The 20,536-nt window shown below is 50.8% G+C and overlaps 1 protein-coding gene across 8 annotated transcripts in view; it reads left to right on the forward strand.

Annotated features, from left to right (window-relative positions):
• Nucleotides 1-20,536, forward strand: part of LOC140219924 (sodium-independent sulfate anion transporter-like) — a 521,780-nt gene that overhangs the window by 179,388 nt on the left and 321,856 nt on the right. Inside the window, exon 1 of one of the 8 annotated variants that reach the window (XM_072290105.1) lies at nucleotides 876-1,970. The exons of the other annotated variants lie outside the window; for them this stretch is intronic. Within the exon in view, the coding sequence (XP_072146206.1) occupies nucleotides 1,862-1,970 (109 nt within the window). The 5' untranslated portion in view covers nucleotides 876-1,861. Of the gene's footprint in view, nucleotides 1-875; nucleotides 1,971-20,536 lie in introns of those variants that run through there. 8 annotated transcript variants of the gene reach the window in all.

Genomic DNA, 20,536 nt, shown 5'->3' on the forward strand with positions numbered 1-20,536 from the left:
CTAGGACTCACAGAAAAAGAAGAGTGAGAGAGAGGCTGCAGTTTCGCCGGAAAGGCGAAGCAGTATTAATCATAGACAAGTATGTGACAATTACACGAAGGAAGATTACGCCACCAAGAGGACTCAGGCTGTGAAATTGAAATGTCTCCCACTATGAGGTCTTCTGTATATTCATATAACGCCGTCACTTCAGCGCTCAATTCTTCGAGGTCACACGAATTTTCTTTAAGTGCAAGAAATTATATATATATATATATATATATATATATATATATATATATATATATATATATATATATATGGGGTTCGGAAGAATGTCGGGCCCCAGCCCATCCCCCACCCCCCTCGGAAAAATTAAAATTCTCCGCCTATGCTCACATTGTCAATGAATTGTAGTCTCCCGCAATTTCGTGTTGTTCCCATAGTCAGTGACTGGTTTTGACCTCATCCTCAAGCATTGCGGCGCGTCTGCTCGACAGCTGACAACAAAGCTGACTAGAGCGTGCGGCGTGCGTATGAACGTAGTTCAATGACACGTTTGTCATTCTGATTAGTCGACGTCGGCTCCCTGATAGGCTTCGCAACACTGCGTGGCTTTAGCGGGTTACGGAGCGGAAGGCCGCATAGCGATGGAGTAACAAGTGTATCAACGAGTACGCCAGGGAGGAGGAAACCGAGAGACTGAAAGGAGCCCGCTACGGGCGTGTAGCGGGCCTGAGTGCAGCAGCGCGGCGCGGGCGGGCGCTTGTGGAAAGGGAGGCAGACCACGCGCATTGTCCTCTCTTCGGCTTTCCTAGCAAGCAAGCGAGAGTCTTGTCGAGTTTCAGAAGCGAGTTTGGCGGCATCCGCGTAGTGTGCGCCGAAGGAGCTGCTGCTGCTCCAGGGCGGCCTCGGTCCCATCCCGTTATCCTTCGCGTCTGAAGACGACGTTAGCGAAGCTGGTAGCAGCAGCAGCCAGCCTCGTTCCTCGAACAACTTGCCGTCGACTTTCGGCCACCGAAGTTTGGGCCCGCCGCCTTAGTGCCGTTGTCGTCGGTGGAAGAGAGATTACCGACTTGCGAGCCGTGAGTTCGTCTTCGGCAACGGATTGCGCTTCCCTTCGTTCTTTGTCGTCTGCTCTCGGTGCTCTCAGTGTGAACGGAAGGATAGGCTACGAGTCCGTTTGTGGGTAAGCCCTGTGGTTGTTGACGTTAGCTGTAAGGTGCGGTGAGCCGGCGCTGTTGTCTTTTCGACGCACGCGTTGTAGATTGTGTCGTGGCGGTACTTACGGCACTTGCTTCTCGTATCGTGACTCCCTTTATCGACAGGTGGGCGCACACCTTGCAGCGTGCTCTCAAGCCCTTTTTTTTTTCAGTTTCTTGTCAACTTTCAGATTTTGACTGTGAAACATAAGACGAAAAAAAAAAGAAAACGCCGACTACTGTAACGCGTGCCACGTTGAACGTTAAGTCGATAATTTGGACTCTCGGCTGACGATAATACATTCTACCAAGCAACGTGTCTTTCTCTCGGCTAACGGAGTGGCTATTTGAGTTCCACTGCATTATCGTGGCTAAGTGTAACCTTTGCACAAGAGTTGACCGACTGCCTGCATTCAGACAAAAAAAGTGGACGCGTCTATCTCCGTGGCAGACAACGCTATCGCGATATATTCCACCGCAGAGACGTCGGCTATCTTTCTCTGTGCCCCACGACTGAACAACAGTATACTGGAAGCGTGTGTGTGCATACTTCCAATGTGATAGACAGTCGTGAGCGACGGAAGATTGAGCTCTCTTCTACGACGACTTTCCTGCAAACCTGCGAACTCTCCCACTTCGAAACACTATACGGAAGCGAACTGTCGACTGTCTGAAGGACCATGGTTCTCACTGGGGCGCTTCGCAAAGCCTCCGGTGAAGTTCAGTTGAACTCTATGAAGCCCATCCGTGATGAAGACCTTACTGACGGATTCAAGATGTGCGTCAGCAGTGAGTGCCCGTGATTTTCTACTTCTCATTTCTTCGGCTCTAGCGTAATAGGTCCGCTAAGGTAAAGCTTTTTTTCATCGTATACACCTGCCGGAACTGCTAAGCCATATGTTTCTCAGCGTTTACGTGCACATCACAGGATCAATTTTAAATGGATTTTAAATTCTTGAGCCGTCGCTGTCGCAAGCGAGAACATTATTACGGAGAACACGCTCAGTGCCTTACTGCATACTTCGAATGTAGCCATGCTATGAATCAAAATGTATTTCAAAATTTGAACGTGTTCCAACGTGTTCGCAGCACTCGTGAGCGGCAAAATTATCATCATCCGGGTGACAAAAGGTCGTACCAGGGTTCGGCTTCGTTTTTCTTCGGCCCCTGTTGTACGCAGGTGTCAGGAAAAAAAAAAGAAAGAGAAGGGGTGATCAAAATAAAGTTTGGCTTATTCAAATGGATCATCATCATCCGGGTGACGAAAAGTCGTGCCAGGATTCGACTTCGTCTTTCGTCGTCCCCAGTTGTACGTAGGTGTAAAAAAGAACAATAGGAAGCGGGGGAGGGGGGGGGAGGGGGGCTCAAAATGAAGTTTCGGGTATTCAAATTCTCATGTTACCTGCGGAGCGCAAAAATGAAATAACCTAATCGATAACGTCAATTTCCGGAACTGCATGATGCGCGCATAGACAGTTTTTATTTCTTGTAAGCGTTCACGCACATGTCTCCGGATGCAGGGTTTGGGGTAGGGGCTAGTTGGTATTCTATTGCAAACATCACTTACAGCGCTTGTCTTCGTCATTCTTTTGGTCCCTGCCGATGTACACGCTGTAAGGGATGATCCGGATGCAAATAAGGTAACATGCTGGTAAACAAAATGAAATAACATTAGAACATACTGATACATATATGGAAGAGGGTCGCGCAATCGGAGCTTCCACAGCATATACAATAAATACTGAAGAAGCCTAAAAATTGTTTACCGAACAAATGTACATAGCTTATAGCATCTAGAAAGCAAGATAATCAAAGAATGTGATATTAGACAACACAAACTTTTATTAGGAAATACTCATAAATCTATGTAAATGTAAAACATAATTATTACGAACATCTAGCAACATAGAACACAGTAGGGTTAATCCAAAACAAACTTTAATGGATGGTTTGAACGTGAGGAATGACTTGAATGGTTTTAGTGTAGCTGGTAAACTATATTCCACGGTTTCTCAAAATATTATTGGCAAGGCTTCAGCATTTTAGAGCGAAGTGGTGCGACAGTCATCATTAAGGAACTATATTATCTCCTGGGGCATCTTTGAAACAGCGCACCGAGAGCGCGTAGCTCACCGCGTTTCCTGGATGTATTCAAAGCGTCCGAGTCTCCAACGTATCAACGCCTCGCCCCACTAGTTTTCCTCCGTCATAGCGGGAAAACAATTAGCGTTCGTGGTCTTGTGTCGTGCTAATGGCCTCTGTCATTTACGTGCCTAGCACTCGTAATGCGTTACATCATTCTAGCGGGTGTGGTAATAGCATGCAGTGAAACTCGCTTCACGCTCAGTTCAAATTATGACCACGTCTGTGCAATTTTGTACTGTTATCCTTGGCCACATCCACAGAGGCTGCTTAAGGGACAGGTGCAAAGGATTTCGGGCATTAGAAGAGAGAGAGATGACAGGTATGTTAACGGGAGGCTCTACCTCGAGGCCAACTCTAATTTATCTATTCAAATACACGTGAAATGCAGAAATGCTCTTACTAGACAACCGGTGGGCCGATTTGAATGAAATGTGTTGCATTTAAAGGGCCTCTCACCAGGCCCCTTAGCAAATTTTGGTTATATGCTGGAAGTTGTTACGTGTCGTCTAGGAAGCGTCTTGCCGCAAAAATGTTTCAAATCGGCTCTTAAATAGCAGAGATAGAAATATTTCAGTGGCGCGAACCCATAATTTCAAAAGGCAAGCTCCACTGCATAACGACACACTCTCTCCACTCGCCCCGCCTAGCCTCCGCAAGCGAGATTCCTTCCCTGTGTTCTTACATACCGGACCCCAAGGATTGCGTGACGCATACATCACGGGTTCCGCCTTACGTTACGGGTTCCGCTTTTTTTTTTTCTCCTCGCTTTCCTTTTTTTTTTTTTTTTCGTCTCTGCGCACCTTTGCTGACGGCGCTGCGCGCGAGCTGTTGTGATGTCTCGTTCCGCGCAGTGCACGATTTTGCGCGTTGTGCAGAAGGACACATGACTAGCGGTATAATTCAGTGCTACACGAACCCTGAGGAAGAACAAGCGGATCGCAGAGCGTGATCACGGCGCTGGAACACGGTAGAAAATGGCATAGTTTCGGTACCTGCGCACGTGACTGCACGACCGTGGGAACAAGCAGACGAAGCGGAATTACATCCTCTTGCGTCGGTGCGAAGTAAAACAAACAAACACGCAGACATTCCGTTTGTGTGTTTTAATATTTCCCTAAACTTCAATTCATCAATTCAAGCAACAGATTTCACACAAATAACAGATGTTGCCTTGAATAATTCTCGAAGCCACGTGTCACCACGAGCGACGTCACACTGCGGACACGAGTACGTAGGCGCAGGGACACAAGTACGTCACCGTCCGGCTTGAAGCGCGGTCGCCGCGTGGGAAAGGGACAACGGCGTTTGGATTGAAATTTCAGACCTTTCCGAGGCACGTACGATGTAATTCCTTGCAAGCATGATCGTCAGCGTGCATTGTATGCTCTGCGCTTGTCAGCTCAAAATGGCCAGACCTGGTGAGGGGCCTTTTAAGAAAAGGAGTGTAGCGACCGCGTCTGCTACGATTCCAAGTGGCGCCCACGGCTTGAACAGCACAGGGTGCCTAAATAAAACAAGTTCACAAGGCAGCGATACTCATTGTTCTTTGCGCCGTCCTCTTCCCTCTAGCGCTTATTCTCTCTTTTCTACTTCTTCCGAATCTGTGATTGGCGCAATGCTTGCACGTGATGTGCTAAACGGCTAGAGGTGGTATTTATTAGATTGCAAAAGGTTCAAAACTACTGCGCATGCGCGAATCATCTGGTCGGATTTTTGCCTGGAGAAAAGGCGTAGTCGTAGACAAGACATGGGACGGCATTTTAGAGTGTGCTACGACAGCTGGCATAAAAAAGCACGCGGCCCTGTAATAATCAGCATGAGAAGCTCCTTCCAGCTCTGTGGAAGTTACTGGCGCCTTGGACAATGAGGAACGCGAACACATCAAAATGTTTTCGTCCGCGTCTTGTTGCCTGCTACCGACGCCTGTAGCGAAGGGGCCGCGTCGTCCGTCATTGCGCGACAATACGAAATGGGGCATTGTATATCTGACGAACGAATTATATTCCCCTTGTACAAGCACCTGCGTTCTCATACACCAGCTTTGGATATGCTTGGAAGACGAAGAAGACGAGTTCTTGATCAGCTGCTATTAGCGGCGAGAATTTGAAGTGGTGACCTCTCGCGAGTGACGTCACGGCCAGGACGCCACTCGCTGCGGCTCGCTCGGCTGCCGCGCGCGCTCGTTTCCTTCGTGTATGCTTGGGGTATGGGTGGCTGGAGCCGTACTTGTTGAAGGATATGCCGGCTTCTTTCTGCTGCCATGCCTGAACCACAGTTCTTTCTCCTAAAGCGCGAGAGTCGATAAAAGTTGCGGCTTGGATTTCGCAAGCGATATAGCGTTGAAGGGGTCTACTGGTTTTACAATGCATATGTGCGCCGTGTCTGTCCATAGATCTTGCGTAAGAAGAATTTCTGCAAATTCAACACGCGAAGTTGTGTATGTTGCTTCGCTAAACACTTAACATACCGTTAGTATTTAGCTATGAGAGACATTGCATTTTATATGGAAGAAAAATCTTGGTAATTGGCGTCAGCATGTTATCCGTGTTAGAAAGACACTGCCCAGCGAAGCTGTCATCATAATTCTTATTACTCTGGTGAGTTCTAGTCAAATAAGGCCATTTATTAATGCGTAAAAGGAAGAGTTAGGCGCGCATTTCTTATGAAAATGTTTGCTGCTATTTTCACCCCTCTCTGAAACAGGTCTCCAAAAAATAAATTGCTCATGGCTGTAATGCCAGAACAATTACCCACGTTACAGCCAAAACGGAGAATATGTTGCGTTTAATTGCTAGGGTGTCCAACCGAAAGAAGGGGTTATGTGAAGACAACCGCCTTCGGATGCACTACGCGTTTCTCATGAGCCATATTAACAATGTGGCGTCAGCTCTAGTGTGGACAAAAACGGAAAAGACCAAATTAAATACACTCATGCGCAAGAGCATCAAGAAAGTGCTAGGCTTACCTATTGCCACGAGCTCCGACAGGCTAGATCAACTCGGTATGCACAATAGCATAGAGGAGATCATAGAGGCACAGGTCACTACTGCCCAGGTGGTTAGGCTATCGTCGACCCCAGCTGGTAGGCGAATTCTCGACGAGGTTGGTCTGGCTCCAAGGATAATGGAGGACCGGCGCATAACATCGACACGAGAAACGAGGGCGACCTGCCTGGTGAGGCCCTTCCCGCGGAACGTACATCCACAGCATAACGAGGGTAGACGTAAAGCCCGTGCACGAGCCATATTGAAGAAAGTTAGAGATGACAGAGACTCTGCGGTCTTTGTCCATGCGGCGCAATACGGGAAGAGGAGAGTGTTCGCGTTGTCGGTTGTAGACGGGCGGGGCGTGCTTCGCTCCTCGGCCTCGGTCAGAGCGGCCATCGCGAGTATAGCAGAGCAAATTGCGGTTGCGCTGGCCTTGTGTGACCCAGAGCGTTCCTACATTTACACCGACTCGAGAGACGCAATCAGAGCTTTCGAATCGGGTAACCTCGCACGAGAAGCGGTCTCTATTTTAGAGAACAGGGCTTGCCCCGGTTTTTATTATATCACGTGGTTCCCCGCACACATGGGGACGAACGTTCCCGAGGGCTTCCCAAACCTCAACGAGCTTGCCCACGACCGTGCGCGAGAACTCGCGCGCCGCGACGGTCTGGAGGCTCCGGAGGGGCAGGAAGGGACTCAGCAGAACGATCCACTCCTCACATTTAATGAAATTACTAAACATTACCAACTTGGTCGGAGAATTTATCCTCTGCCTCACCCGAAGCTCAGTAGAGGTCAGTCAGCTACACTTAGAATGCTGCAGACGGGATATTTCCCGTCGCGGGGATTCCTCAGTAGGATGTACCCTAGTTGTCCCGACTGCCCTGAAACCTTTTGCTCAATGGCTCACATGCTCTGGCGGTGTCCCGCGTTGCCTAACGACTTCCTCTCCAGCAAAGCCGAATGGGAGGGGGCCATCAGAAGCACGGTACTGCGAAAGCAAGCCCAGGCTATCCAGAGGGCCCAGGAAAGCGCGGAGCGTCACGGCGTTCTGTCCTTTACGTGGGCGCGGCCAGCGGCTACAATGGCCTCCCGTTAAGAGGTCCTGACAGTAGCTCCTCAGGATTAAATAAAGTTCGCTGTCCGTCCGTCCGTCCGTCCGTCCGTCCGTCCGTCCGTCCGTCCGTCCGTCCGTCCGTCCGTCCGTCCGTCCGTCCGTCCGTCCGTCCGTCCGTCCGTCCGTCCGTCCGTCCGTCCGTCCGTCTGTCTGTCTGTCTGTCTGTCTGTCTGTCTGTCTGTCTGTCTGTCTGTCTGTCTGTCTGTCTGTCTGTCTGTCTGTCTGTCTGTCTGTCTGTCTGTCTGTCTGTCTGTCTGTCTGTCTGTCTGTCTGTCTGTCTGTCTGTCTGTCTGTCTGTCTGTCTGTCTGTCTGTCTGTCTGTCTGTCTGTCTGTCTGTCTGTCTGTCTGTCTGTCTGTCTGTCTGTCTGTCTGTCTGTCTGTCTGTCTGTCTGTCTGTCTGTCTGTCTGTCTGTCTGTCTGTCTGTCTGTCTGTCTGTCTGTCTGTCTGTCTGTCTGTCTGTCTGTCTGTCTGTCTGTCTGTCTGTCTGTCTGTCTGTCTGTCTGTCTGTCTGTCTGTCTGTCTGTCTGTCTGTCTGTCTGTCTGTCTGTCTGTCTGTCTGTCTGTCTGTCTGTCTGTCTGTCTGTCTGTCTGTCTGTCTGTCTGTCTGTCTGTCTGTCTGTCTGTCTGTCTGTCTGTCTGTCTGTCTGTCTGTCTGTCTGTCTGTCTGTCTGTCTGTCTGTCTGTCTGTCTGTCTGTCTGTCTGTCTGTCTGTCTGTCTGTCTGTCTGTCTGTCTGTCTGTCTGTCTGTCTGTCTGTCTGTCTGTCTGTCTGTCTGTCTGTCTGTCTGTCTGTCTGTCTGTCTGTCTGTCTGTCTGTCTGTCTGTCTGTCTGTCTGTCTGTCTGTCTGTCTGTCTGTCTGTCTGTCTGTCTGTCTGTCTGTCTGTCTGTCTGTCTGTCTGTCTGTCTGTCTGTCTGTCTGTCTGTCTGTCTGTCTGTCTGTCTGTCTGTCTGTCTGTCTGTCTGTCTGTCTGTCTGTCTGTCTGTCTGTCTGTCTGTCTGTCTGTCTGTCTGTCTGTCTGTCTGTCTGTCTGTCTGTCTGTCTGTCTGTCTGTCTGTCTGTCTGTCTGTCTGTCTGTCTGTCTGTCTGTCTGTCTGTCTGTCTGTCTGTCTGTCTGTCTGTCTGTCTGTCTGTCTGTCTGTCTGTCTGTCTGTCTGTCTGTCTGTCTGTCTGTCTGTCTGTCTGTCTGTCTGTCTGTCTGTCTGTCTGTCTGTCTGTCTGTCTGTCTGTCTGTCTGTCTGTCTGTCTGTCTGTCTGTCTGTCTGTCTGTCTGTCTGTCTGTCTGTCTGTCTGTCTGTCTGTCTGTCTGTCTGTCTGTCTGTCTGTCTGTCTGTCTGTCTGTCTGTCTGTCTGTCTGTCTGTCTGTCTGTCTGTCTGTCTGTCTGTCTGTCTGTCTGTCTGTCTGTCTGTCTGTCTGTCTGTCTGTCTGTCTGTCTGTCTGTCTGTCTGTCTGTCTGTCTGTCTGTCTGTCTGTCTGTCTGTCTGTCTGTCTGTCTGTCTGTCTGTCTGTCTGTCTGTCATGGCTGCTAACACTACGGCGCGTCATGTAGAGTATTTACATAGTTGATTCACAAATACTATAGTAGCAATCACCTGAGAGAAAAGTTTCATGGTTAAGATCGAGAGCCACTCAATTGCAAGCGATGAAATGTTTCACGGTGGCCCTCAGTAGCCTTTATCGACAATATGGCACACCCCTCACGCAACCGCAGGAACCGACTGTCGGTATGGCGAGGCACGCGTTGTTCGCGAAACCCATCAGTTCACTACAACTTCGAATTAAAACCATAAAACATTTTTACAGCGCCAATTGGAATGCCTAAAGTATTCTCGAGGTACTACAGCGCAGCTTAGGGCGCCTAGAAAAGTAAAATTCAAGCACTTCTGCCTCACCACGTCTCGATGCAGGGTTGCTTAGTTATACAAACGGAGAACTATTCGCTTCGTCATACGTAAAAGAGAAGCTCGCAAACCTTCATAAAGGAAACACCTCAAGCCTTACATATTTCACTTGATTTTGCCCTCCATCGGGGAATTATGATATTGTCACGTGGTGGTGACGTTGAAGAACACAGTATCAATACTGTCAAAGACAAAACTAACTTTTATTGAGCGAACCTGTGCCCACAAAAACAGGCCACACTTATAGCACAACGATAGCGGCGAACACGGTCGGCGATCGTCGAAAATTTGATCAGCGGATCAAGCACGTCGGCTTTTATAGATCAGTCGTCAAATGTTCCAGAGTAACCGCTGGGACGCGCGTGTCTTCCACAAAGTTCTACACTATTCGCGTCGCGCATACATGCAATCAGATTACACAAGTTGCGGTGAAAGACAGTGGACGGAACCATCGATAACATTCCAGAAACTTCTTTTACATGCAGGCGCGTCCTGCGCTGTGCGATAACATTTGTTAGGCGGTGAGATGGAGGGTCTTCGGCCCGATAAACATAAAGAAGTACACGTGTCATTACCGCCCTCTTAAAAAGCATCGTCCCGACGCTACAAATATAAGAGAGCGAAACACAAAAGGACACTTATTAAACAAAAGTAACAAAACAACGAAAAGAAACGAAGTCCAAACGTCAGTTACGCGAAGTCCCAAAGTTCATTAACGCTGGTAGTACGGCTTGAGTCGCACAACGTGGACTATTTCAGGTCGTGAGCGGCGCCGCTGTGATAGCGAAATGCCGTCTGGCACGACCTCACAGTCCAGTACGCCAATACGTCGGATGATCTCGTACGGTCCGAAATAGCGACGCAAAAGCTTCTCGCTCTGTCCTCGTCGGCGTAAAGGGGTCCAAACCCAAACACGGTCACCGGGCTGGTACTCGACGAAGCGTCGTCTGAGGTTGTAGTGTCGGCTGTCGGTACGCTGCTGGTTCTAGATCCGTAGGCGGGCGAGTTGTCGGGCTTCTTCGGCGCGCTGGAGAAAGGTCGCGACGTCAAGATTCTCTTCGTCGGTGACGTGCGGCAGCATGGCGTCGAGCGTCATCGTCGGGTTCCTGCCGTAAACCAGCTTAAACGGCGTCATCTGTGTTGAAAGAGCGTAGGTTAGGGCGTGTTGGTATTCCATAACTGAGGTTTTTTAGCGCACGAAAAGGGTTGTTTCTGTGTTGTTTCTTGCACCGTGTTGTAAGCAAAGGTTACGTACGGCAGGACCGCGTCCCACGTCTTGTGCTCGACGTCGACGTACATTGCTAGCATGTCGGTGAGGGTCTTGTTCAGGCGTTCCGTGAGACCATTCGTCTGCGGGTGGTAGGCGGTTGTCCTCCTGTGGCTTGTATGGCTGTACTGCAGAATGGCTTGGGTGAGCTCTGCTGTAAACGCTGTTTCTCTGTCGGTGATGAGGACTTCTGGGGCACCATGTCGCAGCAGAATGTTCTCGACGAAAAATTGTGCCACTTCGGCTGCGCTGCCTTTCGCTAGAGCTTTAGTTTCAGCGAAGCGGGTGAAACAGTCCGTCGCCACGACGATCCACTTATTTCCGGAAGTTGATGTCGGAAACGGTCCCAGCAAATCCATCCCAATCTGCTGAAAAGGTCGGTAAGGAGGCTTGATCGGCTGTAGTAATCCCGCTGGCCTTGTCGGTGGTTTCTTGCGTCGCTGACAGTCTCGACATGTCTTGACGTAACGGGCGACATCGGTGGTTAGGCGCGGCCAGTAATACCTTTCTTGTATCCTCGATAGCGTCCGGGAGAAACCGACGTGCCCAGCGGTCGGCTCGTCGTGTAGGGCGTGCAGTACTTCTGGACGCAGCGCTGACGGAACAACAAGAAGGTAGCTGGCGCGGGCTGGTGAGAAGTTCTTTACGAGCAGGTTGTTTTGTAATGTGAACGAAGACAATCAGCGCTTAAATGCCCTAGGTACTACGTCGGTGTTCCCTTCCAAATACTCTACGAGGCCTTTTAGCTCCGGGTCTGCTCGTTGCTGTTTAGTGAAGTCTTCTGCGCTTATTATTCCGAGGAAGGCGTCGTCATCCTCGTCATCTTCCGGCGGGGGATCGATGGGGGCGCTTCATAGGCAGTCGGCGTCTGAGTGTTTTCGTCCGGACTTGTAGTTTACCGTGACGTCATATTCTTGCAGTCTCAGGCTCCACCTCGCCAGCCGTCCTGAAGGGTCCTTTAAGTTAGCTAGCCAACACAACGCGTGATGGTCGCTGACGACTTTGAATGGCCTGCCATATAGGTAAGGGCGGAATTTTGCAGTAGCCCAAATCATGGCGAGGCATTCCTTTTCAGTCGTAGAATCATTGCCTTCCGCTTTTGACAGCGACCAGCTAGCATAAGGTATCACCCGTTCATGTCCGTCTTTCTTCTGGACTTATGACGGCACCGAGGCCTAGGCTACTGGCGTCAGTGTGGATTTCGGTTTCGGCGTCTTCTTAGAAATGTGCAAGTACCGGCGGTGACTGCATGCGTCGTTTTAGTTCTTGAAATGCGTCGGCCTGCGGCGTTTGCCACTTGAACTCGACATCAGATTTGGTTAGATCCGTTAGCGGCTCAGCGATGCGTGAAAAGTCCTTGACAAAGCGCCTGTAGTAGGCACACATGCCAAGGAATCTACGCACTGCCTTCTTGTCGATGGGCTGCGGGAACTTTGCGATGACAGCTGTTTTCTGCGGGTCTGGGCGTACTCCGGATTTGCTGATGACGAGGCCTAGAAACAGAAGCTCGTCGTAAGCGAAGCGGCACTTTTCTGGCTGCAGAGTAAGCCCTGATGATTTGATGGCCTCTAGTACTGTCGCAAGCCGCCTAAGGTGATCGTCGAAATTTCCGGCGAAGACAACGACGTCTTCCAAATAAACAAGACACGTCTGCCACTTCAATCTTGCTAACACCGTGTCCATGACGCGCTGAAACGTTGCAGCCGCCGAGCACAGCCCGAATGGCATGCCCTTGAACTCGTAGAGGCCGTCTGGCGTTATCAAGGCGGTCTTTTCGCGATCTCTCTCGTCGACTTCTATTTGCCAGTAGCCAGACTTGAGGTCCATCGACGAGAAGTATTTAGCGTTACAGATCCGATCCAACGCGTCGTCTATCCGTGGAAGGGGGTACAAGTCCTTCTTCGTGATCTTGTTCCGTCGACGATAATCGACGCAGAAGCGTAGGGTTCCGTCCTTTTTCTTCACCAGGACTACAGGAGATGCCCACGGGCTTTTCGACGGCTGGATGATGTCGTCGCGCAGCATGTCGTCGACTTGTTGCCTAATAGCTTCCCGTTCTCGTGTCAAAACTCGGTAAGGGCTCTGGCGGAGTGGTCGAGCGCACTCTTCGGTTATTATGCGATGCTTTGCAACTGGTGTTTGTCGAATCTTCGATGAAGTTGAAAAGCAGCCCTTGTATCGTCGGAGAAGATTTCTGAGCTTTTGCTGCTTGCTCATGGGGAGACTTGGATTGACGTCGAAGTCTGGTGCGGGGACTATGGTCGGCGGGGTAGATGCGGCAGAATCTGAGAGGACAAAGGCATTGCTCGTTTCCACAATTTCCTCGATGTACGCGATTGTCGTGCCCTTGCTGATGTCCTTGAACTCTTGGCTGAAGTTGGTTAGCATCACTTCCGTTTTCCCTCCGTGGAGTCGAGCGATCCCTCTCGCGACGCAAATTTCACGGTCTAGCAGTAGACGTTGGTCACCCTCGATGACGCCTTCTACGCGTCGGCAGGTGTTTTAGTGCCGACGGAAATGACAATGCTGGAGCGAGGCGGGATGCTGACTTGACTTTCGAGCACGCTTAAGGCATGGTGACTACGAGAGCTCTCCGGCGGTATCGCTTGATCTTCAGACAGGGTTATCGACTTCGACTTCAGGTCGATGACTGCGCCGTGTTGGTTTAGGAAGTCCATGCCGAGAATGACGTCGCCTGGACATTGTTGGAGGATAACGAAGGTGGCAGGGTAAGTCCGGTCATGAACGGTAATTGTTGCCGTGCAGATTCCAGTCGGCGTAATCAGGTGCCCTCCAGCGGTTCGAATTTGAGGGCCTTCCCATGCAGTCTTAACCTTCTTCAACTAGGCGGCGATGTGTCCACTCATGACGGAGTAATCGGCCCCTTTGTCGACTAAGGCGGTGACTGCGTGGCCGTCGAGAAGCTCGTGGAGGTCGGTGGTTCTTTGTCTTGCGTTACAGTTAGGTCTTGGCGTCGGATCACGGCTGTGTCGCGTTGACCTGTGGCTGGTATGGGACGTCGTCAGGTCGTCTTTCGTCGTCGTATTCCTTGCTTTCACACTTCCTCGGGACAGCGGCGTGTCGTTATATCGTCGAAGTAGTTTCTTCGGCGTCTTCGTCGGCGGCGGAGGATCTTCGTCAGTTCGATGAACAGCAACCGCGCCTCCATCGGTTGCAGCTTTTAGTTTTCCGGATACGGGCTCGCTGACCGGCCCCGGGCTGGGCCAGTGTATGGACGGCGCTGTGGCGACAGGTAGCGGCCTGGTGACGGCGAACGAGACGGTCGTCGAAAGTTCCACTGAGTGGCGGCTAGGTAATCGGCGATATCACGTGAGAGCTCCCCAAGCTGTGGCCGCGGCGCGTTGACGGCGAACCCTCTCAGTCCCAAGTCGCGGTATGGGCATCGGCGGTACACATGGCCAGCTTCTCCGCAGGGATAGCAGAGCGGGCGGTGCTCGGGGGCTCACCAAATGTCCGTATTCCTCGCGTAGGTGCGCTGGGCGACGGGTGGGCGTGCTGGCAGCGGCGGACGACGGAATTGCAGCGTTACAGGGCCCTGGCGCGGTCGCGGAGGGGGCCCTTGAAGCCGTGCGACGGTGGCGTAGGTCATCGCTCCTGGCTGGGGCTGCGGTAGTTGAGGCTGCACCTCAGGAACCCCAAGCGATCGCTGAACCTCATCTTTCACGATGTAGGCGATCGAGATCACTTGAGGCTGCGACGAAGGCAGGACCTTGCGCAGTTCTTCGCGCACAATGGCCCTGATGGTCTCTTGAAGATCGTCGGAATCCAGTCCTTGGATGGCGTACTGCGGCGTGAGCCCCTGGCGGTTATATTGCCGGGTGCGTATCTACAGAGTTTTCTCAATCGTCAATGCCTCTGCAGAAAACTCATCTACAGTCTTCGGTGGGTTACGAATAAGTCCGGCGAAAAGTTCTTGCTTGACGCCCCGCATCAAGAAGCGGACTTTTTTTCTCCTCCGACATTTCCGGGTCGGCGTGCCGGAAAAGACGGGCCATCTCCTCCGTGAAGATCGCGATCGGCTCATTTGGCAGCTGCGCTCTGGTTTCTGGTATAGCTTTGGCTCGCTCTTTTCGCACCCCCCCCCCCCCCCCAGCAAGACCGCAAACATGAAATGGATGCGACGCGGACGTTCAGAGGTTGTAAGAGAAGGTAATGCACTGGGGAATCCTTGTTCTGGAGGTGCAGATGGGCGACTGGTGTCTTCACGTAGCCCGGCTTGAGGCGGTCTATAGCGACTGTCTCGTCACATCCGTGCTGCGCAATGACAAAAGTCTTGGTGGAACGTGCCAAGGTTGAGGACTGGGCGTGTTGGTATAGCATATTAGAGGGTATAGCATATTAGAGGGTAGCACAGAGCGCTACTTGCAACTAGTTGCAAGTAGCGCTCTGTGGTGTGGGTTTCTCTTCTGTGTGTGTCGTCCAAATGTTGCGCAATCAAGCCTCTAATTGGTGGAACGGCGCAGAACCGGAACGGGTCCGTCGTAGGCCGGTGTAATAGGCGCCCGGATACCGTCTCGCCTATGAAAAACATGACGGTCGCTAGGTCCGGGTGTTCGAGTGTGTTGCTTGGCTGACCTCTACAGGTTGGACGGGCTGGTCGCGAAAGCAGTCGTGAAGGCGTTGAAGATAGGGTTGATCTTGAGGAACTGTTTTTTCTGTGGTGAAAAAGTCGCCAGGAAGACATAGAGAGGCGTCATAAACCAATTCGGCCGTAGAGCATCCAAGGTCGCGGCGGAGGACAGCCCGAAGGCCAAGCATTACGAAACGGCAAGTGGTGGGGCCAGTGCTCATGATCACGACATACTGTAAGGGCCGTCTTGAGCTGCCGATGAACCCGCTCGCCCATGCCTGCCGTTAGTGGACGGATGGTAAGCAGTAGTGTGGCAGTGCTTCCCACCTGGAATGCGGGTGTGTGCAGAAAATAATGCAGGCTCAAACTGCCGTCCACGGTCAGTTGTTACAATGGATGGGCAGCCGAAACGTAAAACCCACGACGAAACGAAAGCGCATGCTATTGTTTCTGCGGTGATGCCTGTTATATCTGTTACATCTTGATTACTGTGGATTACAACTGATAAGAGAAAGGACAACGGACGCCATGGTGAGCGGGTTGAATCAGCACTGGCCTATCCCCAGTTGGGAGTGGCGTTTATTGCGTAACCAGCAGAGGGATACGTAGGGGGCGCTAGCGATTACATAACACGCCGCCACACAAGAACTGACTACAAAAGACAAAAAAATAACACACACAGAAGACGTTCACAGGGAAAATCTTGAAGGAATTCTCACTGGTCTTCCCGAGCGCGTCTTTTTCGGGAATGCTTGCGTTGGCACCGTTCTCGGGTCTGAGGATCGGTCAGGCGGAAGACTTTGGCGTGAGGAATGGTGTGGCTCACTTTCTCCTGTTGCCTCAACGGGATAGTAGTCTTCAGGTGTTTCCTGGGGATCCCTTGAGTGACGTCGCACTCGTAGGTGGTGTCGGTTGCGCATGTACGCTTGACCATTGGCTGCTGTGACTGTGTACCTCCGTGGCTCTGGGCCTACTTGGGTTATGACTGCTTTTTCCCATTTCTTTCTATGCCAGAACCACACTGGTAGGTTCTTGCCCAATGGTGGCAGGTCTCGAGCATGCTGGTCTGCGTACTTGTGCTGTGCCTGCTGCCTTGTTAGAAGCTTCTTCTGGAGCACCTTATGGTGGTAGTGTGGTAACAAGGTTCTGGGATGGGCTGGAATAAACGTTCTTATCCTTCTTCCCATAAGCATCTCTGCTGGGGATAGGAGGCCATTCATCGGAGTTGCTCTGTGGTTCATGAGCACCATTGAGAGTTCCTTGCTCTCAGAAAGCGCTTTAGTCATTGTTGCTTTTATGGTCAGGACCGTTCTCTCAACTTGTCCATTTGAGCGAGGGAAAAGAGGTGATGTGGGTTTGTGGACGATGTGCCATGCCTTGTTGAAGTTTCTAAACTCAGTGGAGTCAAAATGAGGTCCTTGAATCACGACTTCTGAAGGTATGCCAAACCGTGCATAGATGTCCTTGAGCACTGAGATCACAGGTGAGGCTGCAGTTGTTGACATTTTCTTGACCTCTACAAACGTGGAGTAGTAGTCTACTAAAAGCAAATATGTGGCACCATTGTGGTGGAAAAAATCCATTGCCACTTTTTCCCACGGACGTGTCGGCAGTTCTCTGTCAAGGGGCGGTTCTCGCTGATTAGCTCGCTGATGGCTTTGGCAGAGCTCACAACCAGACACCATCTCCTCAATGTCCTGGCTTATTCGAGGCCAGTAGACACTCTGACGAGCTGTATTCTTACACGAGGCTATGCCACAATGGGTCATGTGGATCCTTGAGAGTACGTCCTTTTGGCATGCCTGGGGCACAACAAGTCGTTCACCGTAACAGAGAAATCCATCAGTTGTGTACAGTTCACTCCTGATTGAATAGTAGGGCTTCACCGTTGGCGGAACTTTTGAGATTTTGTCAGGCCAGCCGTTCTGGATGTACCAGGCTACACGTTGAAGTGTGCTATCAGTAGCTGTGCAGCTTCTTATCTCAGCTAGCTTTGGGGTTGAGGCCTGCACCAATGTACAGGTCATAACCTGATACTCTTGGTCTGAGGTCTTAATGGTTGCTGCTGGATCAGGAGCTAGAGACAGCGTGTCTGCAACTGCTAAGTGTTTACCAGGTACGTACACCAACTTCACATTGTAGCGCTGCAGTCGAAGTAGTAGGCGTTGTAGCCTGGGAGAAACTTTGTGGAAATCCTTACACTGAAGACCGATGAGAGGTTTGTGATCAGTCTCAACCACAATGCTGCGACCACAGACATAATAATGAAACTGTTCACAGGCAAACACCACAGCTAACAGTTCCTTCTCAATTTGCGCAAAGCGCTGCTGGGCTGGTGTGAGTGCTGCAGACGCATAGGCTACTGGATGCCCATGCTGAAGTAGGACGCTGCCGATTCCATAGGAACTTGCATCTGTGGATATGGCTATAGCCTGTGCAGTGTTGAAATAGTGCAACACTGGGGCTGTTGTCAGCTTGCTCTTGATCTCATTGAATGTATCCGTCATCTTAGGAGTCCAGTGCCATGCGATGTCAGACTTAAGAAGTTCTCGAAGGGGCTGTGTCTTTGCTGAGAAATTCGGGACGAACTTCATGAGGTATGTTGCCATTCCCAGAAAGCGAAAGAAGCTCAGCTTTGCTAGTTGGTGCTGGTATTGCATTGATCGCCTTGACTTTACTGGGATCAGGGGTGATGCCTTGCTGTGTCAGCTGATGTCCTAGGTAGGTGACTGAGGGCAAACCCAGTTTGAGTTTGTCATAGTTCAGTTTGAGGTTGTTAGCTCGTGCTGTGCTGAGCACTTTACGCAAGTGTGCCACATGCTCTTCAAGTGTTCTTGATGCGATCAAGATGTCGTCAAAGTATGGCGTGACAAGGCCTTGACGTTCAAAGATACTGTCAATTGCTTGCTGAAAAAGTTCAGGGGCTGTATTGAGGCCAAATGGTACCCGAAGGAACCTATAGCGTCCCCAAGGTGTGGCAAATGTGCACAAATACGAGCTGCTTTCGTCAAGAGCAAACTGCCAAAATGCACTCTTAGCATCCAAAACTGAGAACACTGTACACCCACTTAGCCGCGCGAACAGTTCTTCTGGAACTGTAATGCGATAGTGATGTCGCTTCACGGCTGCGTTTAGGTTCCTTGGGTCAAGACAGATTCGCACACTTCATCTTTCTTTGTGATTATGACGATAGGATGCACCCAGTCTGTTGGTTCCGTCACACGCTTGATTATGCCATTCTGCTCCATTCGTTCGAGTTCAGCTTTCACAGTCTTTTCTAGTGCACTAGGTACACGACGAGGGGCAGTAACTGTAGGCTTAGCATCTGGCTGGAGGTGTATGCTGTATTCTCCAGGTAGCCTTCCAGTGCCTCTGAACACATCAGGAAATTCTTGGAGCACGGCTTCAAGCTGTTGAGAAGCTGAGGGGTACGCCTTTTTCACTGCTTTAATGTTTCCGACTCTGTGCACCAAGTCTAGCGCTGTGCATGCAGCTGCTCCAAGTATAGGCTTGAGGCTTTCTTTGACTAGCAAAAATTTTAGGATGCTTTGCTTGTTTTTCACTGAGCAAGAGAGCTCACATTCATAATCAATGTCGAGTTGCTCACCGAAGTAAGTTGTGACCTTTGCCTTTGTTGTTGTCACAGTCGGCTGGGGCTTCCATTTCAGCACTAGCTGCTCAGGGAGAATGTTCACATCGGACCCCGTGTCCAAATTAAAGTTCACGTCGCGGCCATTAACTTCGACGCATTCGAACCAGTCTGATGATGCATTTTCCACAATGTCCACGGTGAGGCTTCCCAAGAAGAGTTCTTGGTCGGGGTCGTCACCCTGGTCGGCGCCAAGCATCCGAACTTTTCTCTACATTGTTCGTTGCTTCTGACGGCAAACACTCGCGTAGTGTCCCAACTTCCCACACGCGTAGCAGGTAGAGCCGTAGGCGGGGCAATGTCGGGGTTGGTGCAAGGTTCCACACCTGCCGCATGTGCGTTGAGATACTGTTTCTCTAGGCTGACTGTTTCTTCGGTACAACGGTGGTTGTCCTCTCGGCTGTTGCTTGTCGGGTGCTTGTTGTCGCGCTTGCTTGTGTTTTCTGTTCAAGTTGTCCACATTCATTTCTTGTCCATCCGCTGTCGTTGCTAGCGAAGACACATGCTGCTTGGATATTTCCGCAACTCTGCACGTCGCGACAATTTTCTCCAGTGTTAGGTCTCTCTCGCGAAACAGCCTTTCTCGAAGTGCTGCATCCCGAATGCCGACGATGATCCTGTCACCCAGGAGGCGGTCATGCTTGTCACCGAAGTCGCATTTTGCTGCTTGCTGCTGGAGTTCAGCAATGAACTCGTCAATGGGCTGGTTTTCTTTTTGACACATGCTGTTGAAGACGGCTGTCACTTGTTTCACGTTTTTGTACGGAAGGTATCTCTCGTCGAACTTAGCAAAAATGGCTGCCACTGTGTCGCTTCTTTGCTCACCTTCAGCTGGCGGAGAAAAACGGAATGCCTCCACGACCTTCCGCGCTGTTGGACCCATGACGTGAAGTAGCAGTGCTCGCCTTGTTGGTTCTGGCTTCGCGCTGTACTCGCACGCTGCTTCGTAAAGCTGATAGGCCGCTTTCCAGTCCGACCACGCTTCGGCGGGATTGCTGCCCGGCTCGAAATGTTTGGGTGGTTGAATGAGCGGGAGAGCCATGCTTAATAACGTTGATGCCGCGTCACTGAAGGGCCTAAGAGCTGCTGCGTTGGGTTAGTTGACTTCTGACACCATGTTATATCTGTTACATCTTGATTACTGTGGATTACAACTGATAAGAGAAAGGACAACGGACGCCATGGTGAGCGGGTTGAATCAGCACTGGCCTATCCCCAGTTGGGAGTGGCGTTTATTGCGTAACTAGCAGAGTGAAACGTAGGGGGCGCTAGCGATTACATAACAATGTCGACGATGGAGACCGCCTCGGACCACTTGTGAAACGAAACCCATCCATATTAGATGTGAAATCTTGAACATGGGGAAGTGGGTAACTGCCATGCACGGTTTGAGCATTGAGAGCAAGGATGTCAATCATTCGGATTCTTGTTTGGTACCAAATGCAGCTGCGAAGCACAAGCACTGGATTAAGGAAGAATAACGCAGAGTTGCAGCACGTGTTAAATCTCCCCTTTAGCGACGGCGAGGCGCTCGACGAGGACAGGAAGAAACTGGGGTGCCAGTGTGATGATGTGGTGAGTAACCGTGGGTTAGAAGGTTCAAATTGGAAGGTGTTGTGATTTCGGGAAACTCGGCCAAAATTCTGTAGCGCCCGCATCTGCTAAAATGCCGGGTGGCACCCACAGCTAGAACAACA

Source organism: Dermacentor andersoni, chromosome 8, assembly GCF_023375885.2.
Source record: "Dermacentor andersoni chromosome 8, qqDerAnde1_hic_scaffold, whole genome shotgun sequence".
NCBI lineage: Eukaryota > Metazoa > Arthropoda > Arachnida > Ixodida > Ixodidae > Dermacentor > Dermacentor andersoni.